Source organism: Chanodichthys erythropterus, chromosome 22 (assembly GCF_024489055.1).
Source record: "Chanodichthys erythropterus isolate Z2021 chromosome 22, ASM2448905v1, whole genome shotgun sequence".
Lineage (NCBI taxonomy): Eukaryota > Metazoa > Chordata > Actinopteri > Cypriniformes > Xenocyprididae > Chanodichthys > Chanodichthys erythropterus.
In genome coordinates this window covers 35,693,514-35,714,984 of record NC_090242.1, presented here as the reverse complement: position 1 = coordinate 35,714,984, position 21,471 = coordinate 35,693,514, and the positions used below count along the sequence as shown (strand labels likewise).

General features: G+C 38.0%; 1 protein-coding gene across 1 annotated transcript; it reads left to right on the top strand.

Annotated features, from left to right (window-relative positions):
* The first annotated feature begins 15,098 nt into the window (after positions 1 to 15,098).
* LOC137013053 (E3 ubiquitin-protein ligase TRIM35-like) lies at positions 15,099 to 21,117 on the top strand. Its single transcript, XM_067376634.1, has 6 exons — positions 15,099 to 15,703; positions 19,111 to 19,206; positions 19,308 to 19,538; positions 19,637 to 19,659; positions 19,737 to 19,849; positions 19,937 to 21,117. The coding sequence occupies exons 1-6, from the start codon at positions 15,503 to 15,505 to the stop codon at positions 20,206 to 20,208; spliced, it is 936 nt and encodes a 311-aa protein (XP_067232735.1). The 5' UTR covers positions 15,099 to 15,502; the 3' UTR covers positions 20,209 to 21,117.
* The last annotated feature ends 354 nt before the right edge of the window (positions 21,118 to 21,471 follow it).

The following is a 21,471-nucleotide window of genomic DNA, read 5'->3' as shown; positions in this document are numbered from 1 at the left end:
ACAGGTAAATAAATAGAAAAAAATTTATGATGACAAAAAGTGACATTTCCAGCCATACTGCTCTTCATCAGACAAGGCCAAACACAAGTAGTCCATTGCATAGTGTAAATCAGAGTAATACACAAAATTATAGACCATACGACTATAGTAACATTACATGACATAACCTGAACTAAAAAATAAATAAATATAGTACAACAGTGATATAAACAATGGTATGTAAAACAAACAAACAAACAAACAAAAAAAAAAGCTAAATTAAAATTAAATAAAACCACAAGATAAATGAAAGACCATCATTAATAAAAGTTATTATAATAGGTATTATAAATTATTAAAGAAAAGTGGGTTGACTTAAATTCTTTCAAAGTCCTTCAAAGCTTTCCATATATTTCTCTACACCTTGTATTAATCTGAGTATATCTGGCTACATCTGGCTTATTATAAGGGTTAAATAAAATGTGTGTCATAACACATAACAGGGTGACAGTTTTTACAGTATAAAATATGGTAATGTTGGTTTTATATATTTTTCATTTTCAGTTTCTAAATGCTGCTTCAAAAGAAGTGTCAGTTGTAGACCCTTTAGGTTCAAATGAGGAAGAACAGACTAAGACAGCAGGAGAAAGATTTAGGTACTTTTAAATTCTCTTGTTTGTTGCATTTAATCAAGCTATACATACAGATGCTGAGGCTGTTTGCAAATGTTTTTTTAGGAGGTTCTTCCAAATGCGCCACAACATTCTGAGCAGAAAAGACTGGAGCAACATCAGATGGAGGCCAAAGAAAATTAGACACACAAACCAGCAGGATGGAAATAGTTGTGGGGTTTTTGTTATGAAGGTATAGAAATATATATTTAACATAAATGGACAAAATCATTCAGACATTAAGGATAAATGTTCTATATGATATAACAACCTTTTCTGTTATAACTTTTAGTTTGGCGAGGTAATACTATCAGAATTCCCTGATGTCCCCAACTATATTTCCATCGATGGAAGCCTGGAGGCAGTAACTGAAATTAGGCAACAGATGGCAGCTACTATTTTAGCATCTTCCGGTATTAACAGTTGTTCATTTATTGTGATAAATGCAAAATAATTTCTTCTTTAGTTGTGATTGCTGCTATAAAGTGAACTTTAAAAGTTATCCTTTATTGTGTGGCAGAGCCTATTCAAAGTGTTTGCCAGCTGTGTGGCTGCAAAGAGACAGTTGAGAATGAACTCTGGGTGAGTATTAATTAATTTCCAGTCTCTCTGTCATATTTTTATAACCATTACAGCAGAATTCTTTTGTGTGAAATGATACATACAATAATAATTTTTTATTATTACAATTTCATTACAAATCAGATCCAGTGTGATAGCTGCTTGCTCTGGACACATACAAAGTGTACTGACCTGACACAGAAAGAGGTGGACTCAGTAACCAAGGATAACAGTCCATGGTTATGCACATTTTGCATTATGTAAATATACACAACATCACACTGCAATTGAAAGCAATAGTCTATCTTGGCTGTTTAAGAAAGGTTCTTTAAAAATGTCAAAAATAAGACGATGTTGTCATGCATTACTGTGGATAAAAAATAATTTTGAAAACTGAAACTAAGACTGTAAGACGAATAAGGACAAATAGCTGTTAAAAAATAAGACTGAATATAAGTTGTGTTAAAGACTTTCAATGACCTTCAAACTCTATTTTCAACATCTTGTATCAATCTGAAAGTTTGACAAACTTTACTGTGAAAAAAGGTACAAAAAGTAAAAAAAAAACATGATTTATGAAAAAGGACAAATATGATTAAAGCTGAAAACTGTAAATGTGAAAGTCAATATTATTTGTTAATTAAAAAGTGCGTTTCCCGAATTTTTTTTTTAAGAATTACTACACTTCATATGTACATAATTTAAAACATAAGTACTGTTTTCCAGTTAAGTTACATGTATCAGGAAATGGCTTTCTCAGCCCTGTAACACTACCTTTTCAATAAAGCTGTTAATTAAAATGTTTCTGACTGGTTAATCAAAAAAGTCACAGATCAGAATAGTGATGTTAGTGACCCAGGGAAGGGTCAGCTGACCCGTACTGAACTGTGAAAGTTTTCACAGATCAGAAAAGTGATTCTAGTGACCCTGGGATGGGTCAGCTGACCCGTACTGAACTGTGAAAGTTTTCACAGATCAGAATAGCGATGTTAGTGACCCTGGGATGGGTCAGCTGACCCGTACTGAACTGTGAAAGTTTCAAAAATGAGAATAGTGATGTACATTATCTGTACAAGGTCATTTATATAATATATATATATCATATTATACAAAAAATGGGGGGCAGAGCAAAGAGAAACACGACCACGAGATAAAATGCTCTTGTTAAAGTTTTCACAAATCGAGCTCGACCTAAAACAATGTTATTTTATTCCAGCAGTCTGCCTGTTCATTGGTAATAGACGTTAAACATGAAGAACGCCTTTATTTCACATTCCTTACTGGCGGTCTTACCAAGGGGTTTACGGACAAGAGCTTTGCTGTGAAAAAATTCACAGATCAAGCTGGTGAAGATGACACCAGTTTCATTCCTCTAAGTGTCCAACATTTGGAGCTATAGCCATTATAAAATTAAGAGTCGCTACGAAAAAAACCCCTGATTTCGGCCCAAAGGACAGCGTCACCTTAATTCACAAATCATGGAGAACGATATTCGGTATTATTTGCATGTCTATGACAGCGCACTGCGTAATTATAGCCAAAAGAAATCTGAATATCAAACCGCAAACTATCTTTACTGCGGTATTTAATTTAGCCTATTTTTTTTTTTTTTTTTTTTTTTTCTGTGATATTTAGCCTATTATTCTTTGTAACCTTTTTTTTCTGACTTTTTTGTATAGGGTGTTGACCGCATCATAAGACAAATAACAAATAAAAATCTTGTATATGTTATGCAACATTTTATACTTATCCCCAATCACTATCTATCTTTTAGGGGAAGTTTAATTGCAAGATTCTGGAAAAAAAATCTATATTTAGCGGGACCCGTCGGGTCGGGAAGAAAATCGCTATATGTGGATAGCACGTGAACACGGTGAATTTTAGGCGGGAGCAGGTGTGTGCGGAATAGAACCTTGCGGGAGCGGGACGGGAAAAAAACAGTCCCGCGCAGACTTCTATTTTGAAATGGGAGGCCGTTCATGTGCATTTTCTTAGGAAACTTATAATTCCTAGAGCACATGAAGGCAGCATTATTCCCCATAACATCCACTGAAAACGGACGAGACAGGGTCATCTGGGTAGCTGAAATCAGCAGCGTTATACGCTTGATAGGAACGGGTTTTGCATTTGGTGAGCTAATAAAATATTAAAACTCAAATCAATATTTTTTTGTAGTTATTTAATTGTCATCCTGTAACATGGATTCGCTCTCTAGTTTCATACAAACTCAGGATTCAATACAAACTGATGGCTTATAATATTACAAACTGGTACGATTTTAAAAGTTTAATCTCGGATCAATAGCTCTTATCCCCATAATTATGTGGCAAAATGCCATTTAAGTGGTGTGACTGTACCAAATAACCATAGACTGCAAAAAAATTAACTCTTAAATGTCCGAGTTTGAAGTTGCCGCGCTAGCAACTTCTCTAAGCTTTGCATTTAAAAAGTTAATAAAATATTTCGACCCAGATCAATATTTCATGTCTAATTATTTACTTATATGGCAAGGAGCCGTGTAATAAGTGGGATAATCCAGCCTTCAGGCTGTCGGGGTTTATTTTAAGGAGATAACCGGCTGGCTGACTGCACATTTACTTACCCTTGCAGCGCGTCTGTTATGCGGCGATGCGCTATGAAATTATTGCGGTGCAAATGAATTGTAATATCAGTTTAATAATAAAATTTTGGCCTACCCTAATGACTTACATTTAATACGTTGGAAATGCTAAATCCTCTTGATATCCACAGCTGATGCTTTTGACGATAACCTTTCACGATATCGGCGCAACCCAGTTCAGGGGTTTATCGCTCATTCACATGTGGGTGATTCTTCAATTAGGGGAACTTTTATGTCCCCAGATTATACATTCATGTTAAAAATAATATATTATAAAATAAATAGTTTAGTTATGTCAAATAATATTTATTGCACCACCAAAAAATGTTATACACAAAAATCAGTATGATTTCCATGTTTAAAAATGTTTTCATCACTAATATTTGGCTACTCAAGCCTTGTCCCCAACCCAGACTTTAAAACTTGTCTGCTCTGAAAATGTGATAAAATGTTATCAGTTCATTAAAAAATCACAATATATGTTTAAACAGTAACTTAAAAAGGCACTTGATGCATAATTTGGGTTCATATCTGTGCAATTTGTGAATATTTTTAACAATTTAGTATTGTCCACAACAATACTGTCATTACCGCGACAGTCTATGATTACAACAAGGATTTTTTTGGGGGTAAGACTTGTTTATGCCGTAACCATGGAAATGAAGACCAGCAGGGGAGCACATGTCAGCCATGGAAGAACAGTGACATTTGATGTCTGAAAAAGTAAGTAATTTAATCATGAATTCCTTCTGATCATGGAGTAGACTTATTCAGCGTCATTACCATTAATGCTGTAGCGGCAATATTGTGATAAATATATGTATATATTCACATGATTTATGTGTATTTAAAGTTCTTTTTGTACTAGCTGTTGAGTGATGTTAGCAAATCCATGACCTAGCATCTTTTTTTCCTGAAAAACAAAAATGTCATTACCGCAACACGTCATTACCAACACACAACTTGTTGTGATGGTAATGACAAGTGATGGTGGTAATGACATGTTCTGTGTCACTATCTATATCATATTATGTGTTTATAAATTAAGTTAAAGAAGCATAATAGTGTTATTTTACAATGAAACTTAAATGAGATGCCTTACTTCCTAAAACTATTTTTTCTCATTTTTTAACTAGAATGGCTCCCAAGAAATCAGCTAAAAGGTCTAGAGATTAAGGAAAAAAATTTAAGGAAGATCCTGTAAAATACATGTTTGAAAGCAAACACATTTCATTATACACTGTGTGCAGAATTATTAGGCAAGTTGATTTTCTGATCATATTTTTTTCCCAAGCACATTTTACCAATTCCAATCCACATCAATCTTAAGAACTACTATTAATATTGTTTTTAATAATTTATAAGTGATATATAATTGTTCATGAAGGCTGGAAATGAAAAATGCCTTATATTCAGGTGTGCAGAATTATTAGGCAGGTTTTCTTTTACAGGCAAAATGAGCCAAAAAAGAGAGGGTCATACAAAACAGCTGGAAAAGAAAAGACACATGTTAACTTCAAAATAATTAAGAATTAAGGTGAAGAATTAGTTTGAAACCATCAGGAACCCTTTAGTCTCCAGCGGCACCATTTTCCAGAACTGCAACCTACCTGGAGTCTCCAGAAGTGCAAGGTGTCAGGATCTCAGAGACTTAGATTAGCTAAAGAATCCTAAAAAATGACCCGCTCTTAATAAGAATCACAAGCTGAAGTGTAATAAAGTACATGAAGACTGGGTTTTTATAGGCCTTATAGACAGACAGCTTGAGAGTGACTCCTGAAGGACCAGCACCACATCCTCTTGTACCACTGTTTGAAGAATTTATCTTCCAGAATCTGGCAGTAAGGTGTGGGAGTTCACTTTTAGTCCATCTCTTATCCTGAAATGTCCATCTTGCAGAGATGGACTAAATGATCTTCCAAAACTTACTGCCAGATTCTGGAAGATAAATTCTTCACAAAGTGGTACAAGAGGATGTGGCGCTGGTCCTGCTGGTATGTATTTCACAACACTTCAGCTTGTGATTCTTATTAAGAGCAGGTCATTTTTTAGGATTCTTTAGCTAATGTAAGTCTCTGAGATCCTGACACCTCACACTTCTGAAGACTCCAGGTAGGTTTCAGTACTGGGAAATGGTGGCGCTGGAGACTAAAGGGTTCCTGATGGTTTCACACTTAATTCTTCACCTTAATTCTTAATTATTTTGCAGTTAACGTGTCTTTGCTTCTCCAGCTGTTTTTGTATGACCCCGCTGACCCAATGAGCATTTCACTGTCCAATGGTCATGCTTTAACTTTGCAATTTTCTAGTATTACATTAGTATTGTGTCCTTCTCATGAGTATTTAATAATTTTTGACTTTTCAGTCTGAGTTAAATCTTTATCATTTTATCTGTAAAAGAAAACCTGCCTAATAATTCTGCACACCTGAATACAAGGCATTTTTCATTTCCAGCCTTCATGAACAATTATATATCACTTATAAATGATTAAAAACAATATTAATAGTAGTTATTAAGATTGATGTGGATTGGAATTTGTAAAATGTGCCTGGAAAAAAAAATATGATCAGAAAATCAACTTGCCTAATAATTCTGCACACAGTGTATGCATTGTTAGTTTTAACTCAATGCAACTTTTATGAGTTTGAAAACTTTTGTTTTCTGTTAACTTTTATGTTAAACTTTTATGTTAAAAACTTGATTTCACCTAATAGTCATAGTTATGAAATGTTTCTGAAGGATATTTTTATGCTGTTTTATCCCATTGTGACAACTGATTCTTCTAGAAAATATTGTATGGTTTCTTCATGATTGAAATAAACATGTTCAAGTTGATGGTTGTGTCATATTTATATATATCTCCTCACATCTGTCCATTTCTTTCAACAACACTCACCAGAAGTCATTATTTAACCTTTAAATTTGCTTTATGTATCAGTGCACTTTTCATTTATGTCATTACCAAAACACTATGTCATTACCAGAACAGTATGTCATTACCGCCACGTTGCTTAATTTACAGAAAACATACCTTTAAAACTGTTTTATGTTCAATCTTGAGGTGCTACATGAAAAGCCTAATGAAATACTCATCCACCTATTCAAAGAAAAACATCTCAAATTAATTTTCCAGAAATTAAACAAAAGTGTGCTTTGATGAACACAGAAAAACACATTTTGATGGTAAGAACAAGAAAATATATGTAATTCACTGAATGGAAACATTTTGTTTTTTATACGTATTGTTGAAGGTTAACAATGTTTACAAGATAAATGAGTTTAAATGATCTCGTTGATACATTCTTTGCATTATGATACTTTTTGATGTTGTGATGGTAATGACGTTTTGCAGTGCCAGTTGGCAAATAGATATAAAATACTCAAATTATATTTAAGCTCAGTCGTGGCCATTATTATATCTTTACATCAAAGCATGTAAACATTGTCATGACATAATTCTAACAAAATTCAAACAAATTTCATTCATCAAAATGGAAGATGGCAAAATAGCCCCCAATTGAAGAATCACCCGCGTATAGTGTGAGCAGACAAGTCGAATAAATCGTTAGCTTTGGCTTTACATTGCATGCGATCTACTCGTACAGTGTGATGTTACCTTGCTGAAATCGCACAGTGTATGCCCAGCTTAAATTTTCCAATGTTTGCTTTTGATATTTAAGTTTAGTGCATCATCAGATTTAATACAAGTGTTTTGAATTATGGTGCATCTGTCAGCATAAATGCATAGCTACCCTACACACTGTCTGCACTATATTAAATGGAGGCAAAAACCCCAAAATAAAAACAAATTCAGCAAGATTCTATTTTTGTTCTCTTTCAGGAGATACTCAAAGCTTCATTGGAAGACTTACAGGAGGAACTGAGAATATCTGTGAATCACGGACAGTATCTGTGTGAAACTGCTGAAGATATTAAGGTTTGAAATGGATTATAATGCAATTCTGGAAGTATAGATAGGCCAATATTTTTGTCTTTTATTTCAGTTTCACGCTCACCACACAGAGACGCTGATTAAACAGGAGTTTGAGAAACTTCACCAGTTTCTACGCAATGAAGAAGCGTTCAGAATAACAGCGATGAGAGAGGAAGAAGAGCAGAGGAATCAGATGATGGAGGAGAAGATGGAGGAGACGACCGAACAGATTTCATCTCTCACAAGCATAATCAGAGACATAGAGGAGCAGATGAAGGCTGAAGATGTTTCATTCCTGCAGGTGTCAATGAATCTTCATTATTCTCAATATATGAGATTTAAGCCAAACTCAATTTTGCTGAATTTTTTTTTTTTTTTTTCTTTACAGAACTTCAAGGCCACATTGCAAAGGTTTGTGTGTCATGTCTGTTTCTCTCTGTCCGTCTGAATTCAATCCATCATCATCATGATTCTTGAATGTTGTTTCAGAGCCCAGTACAGCCTTCCAGATCCAGACCTCAGTCCAAGTGTGACGATCACTTTCACAGATCACCTGACCAACCTGAAGCTCAGTGTCTTACAGAAGATGCAGGAAAACTGTGGTGAAAGTGAGTATGACAGAATGCAACATTGATTTCTGTGTTATTTGTCTTAATGTATGTGTATCTGTTCTCTCTCTTCAGCTTCAGACTTCAGCATTAATAATTCTTGTTCCCTATTTGATGAATGGCATCTTGGCACCGGCCCTGTGAATCATCTTACCACCTCCCATGAGACATAAAAAAGAAAGCAGAACTTGAAAATCATGAGATCCTGTTGTCAGAAAATGGAATGCTGAAATATCATCAAATGTTGGTACATGATCACTTTTTTTTCTTTTTCTTTTTTTTTAAAGAGTGAAGACAAACAGATAGCCGATATTGACATGAAAAATAATGCTGAAATAATAAATATTTTGACAAAGAGATAGTTTCTTTCTATTGTTTTTGTTTTAAGCTGGAACATTTTAACAAACTTGGATAGAAAATGAGGACTTTTTTTTTTTACTTTACTTTATTTCGAGCCATAGAAATAAAAATATTGTACACAGAAAGATGAATATATTGTACAGTATTATACATTATACCCACATTGGGTAAAGGAAAAAACAAAAAAAACAAAACGACAACAAAAGAAAATAATTGAAATAATAGTATCTATAATATATTTCAGAGATGTTCACAGTTTATATATAATATAGCTCGAAAAGGAGTGGGAAGAAGACAAACTTATTTAACCCCACCCCCATTCATCCTAATGAATAGTTACAATATCTGACCTATGTCGTACATTATACACTAAAAATTACATCTTAATATTATACATTACACACATATGCAATGTAGATACTTCTTTCTATAATTTTACTTGTCACTATAAATATTACTCATATTACCATCGTATATCATCATATATCAATATATTAATTAAGAATTGTGAAAATACTTCCAATTATATATAATATACTATAACTTACTATTTCACGACAATGTATTAAATATTTAAATATTTATGATGGCTTAATGGTGTTGATGTTAATAATAATTAAATTAGATTGTGTATGTTGTTCATTAACGGAGGCCAGGTGTTCATGTGAAACTGCTGTCAGAGAGAAGCAAACCCCTAACAACAGGACAACCCTTTACCTGTTTGTCTATGCTGTGCATTAAAAGAGACAAGATTTTGGCGAGTCAGCTGCGAGAAGGGGGCGCTCTCCAAGCAACAGAGCCACCACTTGCCAGCCCTGATCTAAGAATTATGTTGTATGCAAAGATATTTATAATTGTTTTTCCATGTAATTATCTCTATATTTATTACCATCAACACTGTCACCACTTTCTTAAAAAATTGATTTAATTCATGCTCCTGATCACAAATTGTTATATATTGATATAATAATAATAACGATGATAATCATAACAGCAGCAATTATCAAACCTAGACATTATTTAGATAATATATTGATCATATACCATATACCACACTACATACTTAAGCCTACACTGGAGGTTATAACATTATCTTATTATCAAATCCAACTACTATAATAACCTGATAACCGTTATAATATAATCATGATAAACAGTGAGCTAAAATCACAATATGTTTTCAGAGACCAGTATTATATTATAGTCATATTCATTCATCATACAATGTATATGCACACATACCTATACATATATATACACACCTACATACCTACACCTACATACATGCATACATACACATTATACATACATATATATACATATATATACACATATATATACATACATACATACATACATATACATACACACACACATACACATACATACATACACAACATCCATATATATATATATATATATATATATATATATATATATATATATATATATATATATATATATTAATCATTATATATATATATATATATATATATATATATATATATATATATATATATATATATAATGATTAATATATATATATATATATATATTAATCATTATATATATATATATATATATATATATATATATATAATGATTAATATATATATATATATATATTAATCATTATATATATATATATATATATATATATATATATATATATATATATAATGATTAATATATATATATATATATATATATATATATATATATATATATATATATAATGATTAATATATATATATATATATATATTAATCATTATATATATATATATATATATATATATATATATATATATATATATATATATATATATATATATTAATCATATTATATATATATATATCCATATGTATATACACATACATACATATACGCATCAATATCTTATCTAATTTATTATTCATAATGCATTATATATTTAAATCAAATGCTAGTAACTACGGTAAAACCGTAGTTCACTGATAAGACACGCAATATCGCGTTCAATATTGACGGCGATACATATCGATATTGAACGCGATATTGCGTGTCTTATCAGTGAACTACGGTTCTGTCTATTAAATGCCGCTTCATTTGAAAGCAGGTGATGGCGATTTAGCGGCAATCAGGGAACCGGCTTTACTGAAGAAATGCGCGTGACAAAAGCATTCGATACATCGCCCAGCCCTAGTTTAAAACCATATGCTGTAAAGAAGGTCTTTATTGCGACAACTCTTCCGGCCTGTTTCGCGATCATGGTCCAGCCGGTCTGTCAGCGCCGCTGAGGGAGGAAAATGCTAGTTAGAACTGTCACAGTGCACACAAGAACAAGATGGTAGGATCCAGTTGCAGCATTTATTAAAGGGTAATCCAAGGTCAAAATCCAGAGAACAGGCAAGGGTCAAAATCCATGTAACAGTCCACAAAAAACAGAAAGCCAGAGGTAACACAAAGTGCTCGTAACAATACAACAAACCACAACTGAGGACAGAAACAACTGAACAAACACAAAACAGTTGAGTGCAATGAACGAGGTTAATGTGTCCAGGGAAGTGTCTTATGGGTAATGTAGTGAATGCAATGGGTGGAAATGAGAGTCCGGGATGGAGTGCCCTCTAGTGGCTGATAGGGCACTCTCACTGGTGATCGTGACATACCCCCCCCTCAAAGGAGCGGCTACCAGACGCTCCACCAGACAAAACACAAAAACACAAAAAGCTCAGGAGGGAGGTGGACCGGAGGAGGATCAGGGGGAGGGATGGCGGGCCAGATCCAGGGCACCCCACTGAAAGCCAGGGCGGCGCTGGAGGAACTGACCAGGCTGGTTCCAGCGGGTCTGGAATCCTGGCTAATTGCCAGGGTGGCGCTGGAGGAACTGACCAGGCTGGTTCCAGCGGGTCTGGAGTCCTGGCTGATTGCCAGGGTGGTGCCGGAGGAACTGACCAGGCTGGTTCCAGCGGGTCTGGGATCCTGGCTGAGTGCCAGGGTGGTACCGGAGGAACTGACCAGGCAGATTCCAGCAGTTCAGACGGCCTGGGCAGTGGCGGCAGGGCAGAAAGCCTAGGCGGCGGCGGCAGGGCAGAAGGCTTGGATGACGGCGGCAGGACAGAAGATCTGGGTGGTGGCGGCAGGGCAGACCAAGGGTGCTCCGTGGCCGTATCAGGGAGAGCGGGCAGCTCGGTGACGACCTCCGTGGCCGTATCAGGGCGAGCGGGCAGCTCGGTGGTGGCCTCCGTGGCCGTATCAGGGGGCTGGGGCTGCTCTGGGACGGCCGTGGGCTCGGGCTGCTCTGGGACGGCAGCGGGCTTGGGCTGCCCTGAGTCCATCGCAGGACTGACAGGGAAAGCATGCGGGGCTGGAGCGGACTCACTGGCTGGAGCGGACTCACTGGCTGGAGCGGACTCACTGGCAGGAGCGGACTCACTGGCAGGAGCGGACTCACTGGCAGGAGCGGACTCACTGGCTGGAGCGGACTCACTGGCTGGAGCGGACTCACTGGCAGGAGCGGACTCACTGGCAGGAGCGGACTCACTGGCAGGAGCGGACTCACTGGCAGGAGCGGACTCACTGGCAGGAGCGGACTCACTGGCAGGAGCGGACTCACTGGCAGGAGCGGACTCACTGGCAGGAGCGGACTCACTGGCAGGAGCGGACTCACTGGCTGGAGCGGACTCACTGGCAGGAGCGGACTCACTGGCAGGAGCGGACTCACTGGCAGGAGCGGACTCACTGGCAGGAGCGGACTCACTGGCAGGAGCGGACTCACTGGAGCGGACTCACTGGCTGGAGCGGGCGCTGGAGCGGACTCACTGGCTGGAGCGGACTCACTGGCTGGAGCGGACTCACTGGCTGGAGCGGGCTCTGGAGTGGACTCACTGGCTGGAGCGGAGTCACTGGCTGGAGCGGCCTCTGGAGTGGACTCGCTGGCTGGAGCGGGCTCGGGCTGTTCTGAGTGCATCCTCCAGGCACGCAAGACCGCCAGAACATAAAAAGTGAAGACAGTCCTCTTGGCCATCATAGGACTAACAGGGAGAGCATGCGGGACTGGAGTGGACTCACTGGCTAGAGCGAGCTCTGGAGTGGACTCACTGGATGGAGTGGACTCCCTGACTGGAGTGGGCTCTGGAATGGACTTACTGCCTGGAGCGGGCTCACAGGCTGGAGTGGACTCCGGGAAGGCCTCCAGGCCTTGAAGGATGACTGAAGCCTTCCTCCTCCCCTTCCTCCTTTTACGTGAGTGAGGCACTGAACCTGTGCCCACCTCCTCTGTAGACTCTGGAGCGAATTCACAGGCTGGAGCGGGCTCTGGAGCAGACTCACTGGCTGGAGCGGACTCACTGGCTGGAGCGGACCTTGGAGTGGACTCACTGGCTGGAGCGGGCTCTGGAGTGGGCTCTGGAGTGGACTCACTGGCTGGAGCGGGCTCTGGAGTGGACTCACTGGCTGGAGCGGGCTCACTGGCTGGAGCGGGCTCACTGGCTGGAGCGGACTCACTGGCTGGAGCGGGCTCACTGGCTGGAGCGGGCTCACTGGCTGGAGCGGGCTCACTGGCTGGAGCGGGCTCACTGGCTGGAGCGGACTCACTGGCTGGAGCGGACTCACTGCCTGGAGCGGGCTCTGTAGTGGACTCACTGGCTGGAGCGGGCTCTGGAGTTGGAGCAGACTCACTGGCTGGAGCGGATCTTGGAGTGGACACACAGGGTGGAGAGGGTTCTGGAGCAGACACACGGGCTGGAGCGGGAACAGGAGGTCTCCGAATCGGCTTATTCTTACGTAGGTATAGGTAATTGGCAAAGTTCCAAAAATTCAACCTCCCCACCAGCTCCATCTCCCACTGCGGTAGAGGGTCGTTCAGACAGCCGTTGCAAGTCTCCTTGAGGACCTCATCAGGGAGGCTAAACTTCTCTGCCCGTGACCAGAACCTCTGGATAAATGGCCGTATCCTCATACCCTTCTGCCGCAGCGCGCCAAATCCTGGGGACTGCCCCAAGCACCCTGTGCCTTGGCCGGGGACCAGACTCCCTCGCTGCTGGATTCTTGCATTGTGGTGGTTTGTTCTGTCACGGTGCACACAAGAACAAGATGGTAGGATCCAGTTGCAGCATTTATTAAAGGGTAATCCAAGGTCAAAATCCAGAGAACAGGCAAGGGTCAAAATCCATGTAACAGTCCACAAAAAACAGAAAGCCAGAGGTAACAAAAAGTGCTCGTAACAATACAACAAACCACAACTGAGGACAGAAACAACTGAACAAACACAAAACAGCTGAGTGCAATGAACGAGGTTGATGTGTCCAGGGAAGTGTCTTATGGGTAATGTAGTGAATGCAATGGGTGGAAATGAGAGTCCGGGATGGAGTGCCCTCTAGTGGCTGATAGGGCGCACTCACTGGTGATCGTGACAAGAACGGCTTAACTGGGAAATGCAAAACAAAAAGGCGATTACAAGTGTTTTAAAGTTGACCTAACAATTTCATGTAGTACCCAAAGAGCAGGAGACTCCTAGGCGGATCAGCATTCAAGTCGCCAAACCCGCGTGACTGTCACATTCGTTTTGGCGCCGCTCAGAGGATCAGCTTCGCCTCCGGGTTGCGCCGTATATTCTACTGTCAATCAGCGGATCCTGAGTGGACCCATGTCGGATCCGTGGATGCGCACGCGCCTTTTACTGTAACGGTTGTATCAATTTGCCGCCGCGGAGGTAAGATTTTAATCGCGGATGCTGAGCGGATGCAGCGCGAAGCCAAGGCATGTCCGCGGTCCATTTTTTTTTTTTTTTTTACCGTTAAATATTCTCGTCACTTTATAATATTAATATTGAACCACTGTACTCACATGAACTGATTTAAATACGTTTATGGATCTTGAAAGAGGAAATGTCATTGCTGTCAATGCGGGCCTCACTGAGCCATCAGATTTCAACAAAAATATCTTAATTTGTGTTATGAAGATTAACGTCTTACGGGTGTGGAACGGCATGAGGGTGAGTGATTAATGACAGAAATTTCATTTTTGAGTGGACTAACCCTTTAGGTTTGATGGCACCATGCATATGAGTTACAGCAGATACAAAAGATCACTGAAATAAAGTTACTCATGGCTAAACTCCTATGCAGCCTGAGCCAAACAAATACAAAATGGAAATCTACTTGAAGACATTTTGACTAAACGCATTAATAAAATGTAGGGGGTGATGTGGGAACGTACTATTTGTCTATCTCTCTGTTTTATTTTTCTGTATCTTACTGAAGGACTAGGGTCCTTTTTCGGACAACGCTATACGCAAGACCTGTTTCCTGTCAGAGGCAAAGTCACTCCCCAGTCACCGGAAAGAAGAACTTTCTGCTTGCACAGCACCAACCGACTTGCTCTCGGCTCCTCTCTGCTGATTGACGATATTGATATTCTCCACCTCAGGCTTTTGTCTCTCCCTTCAAACTGGTCGAACACACATTTTTGGAGGACCGGCTGTGGATGTGAAGCTTTTTTGATTTAAAATAGACAGAGTTTGAAATAGAGACTGAGAGTTGAAATAGAGTTTTTGCCTGGCTGAAAGTAAACTTTTTAAGTGACTTGGAAGAATGGCATCTAGATCTTTTTCTGAGTAGGATTTGTCTTGTGCAGTGTGCTTGGATATTTTTTAGAAATCCTGTCGTTCTGTCCTGTAGTCACAGTTTCTGTGAACATTGTATTCAGAGGTTTTGGAGAAAGAATTCATCTAAAACGTGTCCAGTTTGCCAAAGAGTATCTTCACACAAACATCCTCCATTAAATATGGCTTTGAAGAACCTGAGCGAAACCTACCAACAAGACAGAAGACAGAAATCTCCATCTGGAGTCTGCAGCTTTCACAAAGAGAAGCTCAAACTCTTCTGTCTGGAAGATCAACAGCTCGTGTGTTTGGTGTGTCGAGACTCCAGAAAACACTCCAACCACAGATTCTGTCCTGTAGATGAAGCTGCGATGGACAATAAGGTCAGATAAATGGTGTTCAAAACATTTTATTTAATGATTAAACATCAACTGACAGATATTTTCACAATGACAAAAATATTTATAAAATAAGTTTATTATATAAGTTAAGAGTTTATTCACAAATATTTTGTAAAGCTATATCAGTGAGCTTCCTTTTTCAAGTCTTCCTCTTTCAAACCTAAATCAAAGCATTTTGTTCTGACTTGAAAAATGACACACTTTTAACTGTATTAAGAGAATAAAGGTCCACTAAAAAAGGTTCTTTAAAGGTTATTTGCAAATACAGGTGCTGGTCATCAAAAAGTTGATTTATTTCACTAATTCCAAACTTGTATATTATATTCATTCATTACACACAGACTGATATATTTCAAATGTTTGTCTTTTCATTTTGATGATTATAACTGACAACTAAGGAAATTTCCCAAATTCAGTATCTCAGAAAATTAGAATATTACTTAAGACCAATACAAAGAAATGATTTTTAGAAATCTTGGCCAACTGAAAAGTATGAACATGAAAAGTATGAGCATGTACAGCACTCAATACTTTTGCCTGAATTACTGCAGCAATGCGGCGTGGCATGGAGTCCATCAGTCTGTGGCACTGCTCAGGTGTTATGAGAGCCCAGGTTGCTCTGATAGTGGCCTTCAGCTCTTCTGCATTGTTGGGTCTAGCATATCGCATCTGCCTCTTCACAATACCCCATAGATTTTCTATAGGGTTAAGGTCAGGCGAGTTTGCTGGACAATTAAGAACAGGGATACCATGGTCCTTAAACCAGGTACTGGTAGCTTTGGCACTGTGTGCAGGTGCCAAGTCCTGTTGGAAAATGAAATCTGCATCTCCATAAAGTTGGTCAGCAGCAGGAAGCATGAAGTGCTCTAAAATGTCCTGGTATACAGCTGCGTTGTCCTTGGACCTCAGAAAACACAGTGGACCAACACCAGCAGATGACATGGCACCCCAAACCATCACTGACTGTGGAAACTTTACACTGGACCTCAAGCAATGTGGATTGTGTGCCTCTCCTCTCTTCCTCCAGACTCTGGGACCCTGATTTCCAAGGGAAATGCAAAATTTACTTTCATCAGAGAACATAACTTTGGACCACTCAGCAGCAGTCCAGTCCTTTTTGTCTTTAGCCCAGGCGAGATGCTTCTGATGCTGTCTGTTGTTCAAGAGTGGCTTGACACAAGGAATGCGACAGCTGAAACCCATGTCTTGCATACATCTGTGTGTAGTGGTTCTTGAAGCTCTGACTCCAGCTGCAGTCCACTCTTTGTGAATCTCCCCCACATTTTTGAATGGGTTTTGTTTCACAATCCTCTCCAGGGTGCGGTTATCCCTATTGCTTGTACACTTTTTTTTTTTTTTTTTTTTTTTTTCTCTACCACATCTTTTCCTTCCCTTCGCCTCTCTATTAATGTGCTTGGACACAGAGCTCTGTGAACAGCCAGCCTCTTTTGCAATGTCTTTTTGTGTCTTGCCCTCCTTGTGCAAGGTGTCAATGGTCGTCTTTTCGACAGCTGTCAAGTCATCAGTCTTCCCCATGATTGTGTAGCCTACAGAACTAGACTCAGAGACCATTTAAAGGCCTTTGCAGGTGTTTTGAGTTAATTAGCTGATTAGAGTGTGGCACCAGGTGTCTTCAATATTGAACCTTTTCACAATATTCTAATTTTCTGAGATACTGAATTTGGGATTTTCCTTAGTTGTCAGTTATAATCATCAAAATTAAAAGAAATAAACATTTGAAATATATCAGTCTGTGTGTAATGAATGAATATAATATAGATATAGTTTCACTTTTTGAATGGAAATAGTGAAATAAATCAACTTTTTGATGATATTCCCGATAGGTCTAAAATATAAACACTCATAAATAGAGATTGACCGATATATCGACTTACCGATATTTTCCCCGATATTTTTAGCATTTTACCATAATTGGTTTTGTAATATCGGATTTACCGATAAACACTGCCATCTTGTGGGTGTTTTGAGAATTGCGTGCAGGATCGCCACAGCGCATCTGAGGGGAGACGAGACAAAGGTGTGCACATGTAATGCTTTACTGTAATTAGTAAACTTTATTTAACATAACAGCCATTAATGCACAAATCAAATCCCTGAAATGTAGTTTATGCAGCTTGTCTCTAAGAAATAGAGACAAGCTCACGGAGTCACGTAAAATAATCCGTCAAGTCCTGTATCAATAAAGATGTATCTTTGCATGAATTAAATACTACAGCCATGAATGTACACATGTTGGAAATAAAAGCGCTGAATTTAATTCTCTGTTGTCTGTGCTCATCATTAGTCTCGTGAAATCGCGAGCGATCGCAGTTTGAGTAGCCTATAGTTCTGTGTAAATGCATAGATAAACAGCGCCTTGTCAACAGATAGGCCTATTTCATAATCTAGAACGACAAAAACATTATTAATAATTCTAATATAACATACCAGTTGAGAAATGCAATAAAATACGATGTTTTGTTTGTTATATTCCAGTATTCCAGAGAATATTATTCAGCTATTTCACATATTTTTCACTCTTTAGCCTATTAGACAGGTTATAAATCTACTAAAACTGTAGTTTAAAATGAAGTATTACGTTTCTGCAAAGGTGATATGACTCCTGTCTTTAATTTGTTACATTTGAAAACATTAGACATTTATTCTGCTTATTGTTAACATTAGTATCGGTACTGATGCTTTTTATAAATAAATGATTTATAATTTTATTTTTGTGATGAAGATTAAAATGAACATGAAAGACTGTTTTCTACATTAAAATAACAATGCTATTTTTTTTCAGGTGGTTTAGAAGGTTTTATTTTATTTTTTTAATTGGTTAGAATTACTTTTATGTGCTTTATTTATGAACTTTTTTTGCCTCATTGAAGATTTTATTTTTTCAACAAAAACAGTTTAGTAAGTGCACTTTTTTTAAAAAATGTTTGCACTTTCAGTTCCTTCTATTTATTGGTGTATAAATCAGATTTGTTTTGTTTTCTATGCAGGAGGGAGTGATTGTTATAAATAAAATGGTTTGTTCAGTTCAGTGTTGTAATCGTGTCAAAAACAGAAGTATAACAATAAATAAATATTGGTTCTGCATATCGGTTATCGGGCACATAAACACAAATTATCGGTATCGGTTCTACTTATAAGAGGCTTACCATAGCGAATCAGGGTAAGACAAAAACACATTTTGGAAGAAGGATGCATTGAGAGATGCATTGACTCATTATTTTAATTTTGCTACATACATTATACCTTTAAATTATAAAACAGAGTGGTTGGAGTTTGTGTGCATCAGTCAGCACAAGTTTGTACTATATAAAATAATACAAAAATATCAATAAAAGAAAGGAAAGACACCTTTTTAATTTTGCTTTCAGAAGGAACTTGGATATTCACTGGGACGCTTACAGAAGAAACTGAGAGTATTTATGAATTTTAAAAAGACTTTGGATCAAACTGCTCAACAAATTAAGGTTTGAAATAAACAGTGATTTAAGCAATTCTAGAAATGTGTGTATTGATACAGATTTAGTTTATCCTTTATATTGTTGTGTAAAAATGTCTTTAATTTCAGATTCAGACTCAAGACACAAAGATTCAAATAAATGAGGAGTTTGAGAAACTTCACCAGTTTCTACGCAAAGAAGAAGAAGCCAGAATAACAGCGCTGAGAGAAGAAGAGAAGCAGAAGAGTCAGAAGATAAAGCAGAAGATTGAAGAGATGACCAAACAGATTTCATCTCTCACAAACACAATCAGAGACATAGAGAAGCAGATGAAGGCTGAAGATGTGTCATTTCTGCAGGTGTCAATGCATCTTCATTATTCTGTGGTAACATGAATGTCATTTTCAAATATGAAAACCAAATTCAGTTTTGCTGAATGATGTTATTTTCATTACAGAACTTTAAGAGCACATTGCAAAGGTTTGTGTTTTTATTTCTGGTTGATCTTTTCTGTGGTTCTGAATCAGCAGTATCGTTGACTCCTGAATGTTTTCCAGATCTCAGATTAGACTGCCGGATCCACAAAATATTACAGAGACGATCAGTGTCCCAAAACACCTGAGCAACCTGAAGCTCACTGTGTTGCAGAAGATGCAGGACAACATGAAAAGTAAGTGTGTATCAGAACACATCAATGATGTCTATGGTTATTCACCTTGTATGTGTGAATGAGTGTGTATCTGTCCTCTCTTTTTAGCCTCGGATGTCGACACACATGCATATAGGCCCCCACTCCCACCACGCAATTTCAACCAAGGGGGAGCACCCAAACCCATTTTACACAGTTTCAAAAGAGCTGGAGCCCCCCCACCATCAACATCCTCACTCCTACCCCCACCCCCACCCCCACCCATTTCACACAAATTCAACAGAGCTGGAGAACCCCTACCACCCACACAAAATTGTGAGATTCAGTTCCCAGTTGTCAAAAGTTTAGTGAAGAAAATAAATGAACAAAATAGGATGTGAAGAAAATACAACTGAAACGTCAAAGGCACAATATGTAAGATTGGAATATCAAAAAAACACTAGGCCACTGTTACATATTTTGTTCACTTGAGTACTTGCAATATATCAAATGTTTGCAACTATTTGTAAATCGTGAGAATTGCAATTTTAACCAAGGCTGCGGGACGTGTGAGGAGTCGCCTGTCAATGGCGCCATCCCCGCGTTACCCTCGGTTTCCGGTTTTGTTTTGTAGAAACCATGGAAACACCAAAGACACTTTAATATTTACATATTTTAATAGACAAGGGAACAACTGTTTGATATATTTATAAACAGAAAACTCATTACTGATATATAGCTCAACACATTTAGTCTTGTTTAAATCAAATTTTCTTGATTTTTCGCGAGTCTCATGCTTTACCATGCCTCAGAGAAAAACACTATTTTGTGAAGTAGCTAACATAGCATAATCAGACGCAGCTTTACTTTTTTAGTAACAGTAATACAGCATTTTCTCCATCATACAATACGTTTTAAATTAATTGCATGCCATTTATCAACACAAGCCATCCAGCATTTAATATGATATTGTAAAATCGATCTATCTTACAGCAGTGTGTAACAGTGTCTCACGGCAGCCGGCGAGTGAACGCACAGAGTAACGTTATAACATCATTTTCAACACTCTCAAATGTATCTAATATGATAAACAGAGCTGCGTTACCTCATACTCATGACCGGAAAAGCTGAAGCGGCGACTGTGGCATAATAAAAGTCCCGCTGCTCGTGAGGCGTTTGTTGCGCAATCGCTCCAGCTCCTCGTTCAGCTCCACAACACTCGCTCCTGCTCTGCTTTTAATAATTGCATCCCTAAACATGAGTTCTTCCTGAGTCCTATCCCTATTCTTACATCAATGTTGTAATCCTTTCACACACTTTTCACTGTAAAACATTTTCAGCTGGTTAAACTTAGAAATGAAAGTTCACCTGCTGCCTTGAAAATGTGAGTTAACTCAACTAAACATAAGTTAGCTCAATTTGAAGATAACCTTTGTTTCAACTTACAAATAGTCAAGACAATGGATTACTTTTAAGTTTAATTTTTAACTTAAAGTAATGCATTGTCTTGACTATTTTTGAGTTGAAACAAAGGTTATCTACAAGTTGAGTTAACTCACAATTTTAAGGCAGCAGGTGAACTTTCATTTCTAAGTACACATTTCAGCTGGCTAAAATCTCTTTTTATTATTATTTAAATATCAAATAAAATTTTATTTAAAAAG

Bases quoted from the DNA above. Each gene is read 5' to 3' on its own strand.
- LOC137013053 (XM_067376634.1), top strand. From the start codon at position 15,503: ATGGCTTTGAAGAACCTGAGCGAAACCTACCAACAAGACAGAAGACAG. The intron at 19,539-19,636 runs GTGTCAATGCAT...TTTTCATTACAG, and splicing joins AAGATGTGTCATTTCTGCAG to AACTTTAAGAGCACATTGCA. The intron at 19,850-19,936 runs GTAAGTGTGTAT...CTCTCTTTTTAG, and splicing joins GATGCAGGACAACATGAAAA to CCTCGGATGTCGACACACAT.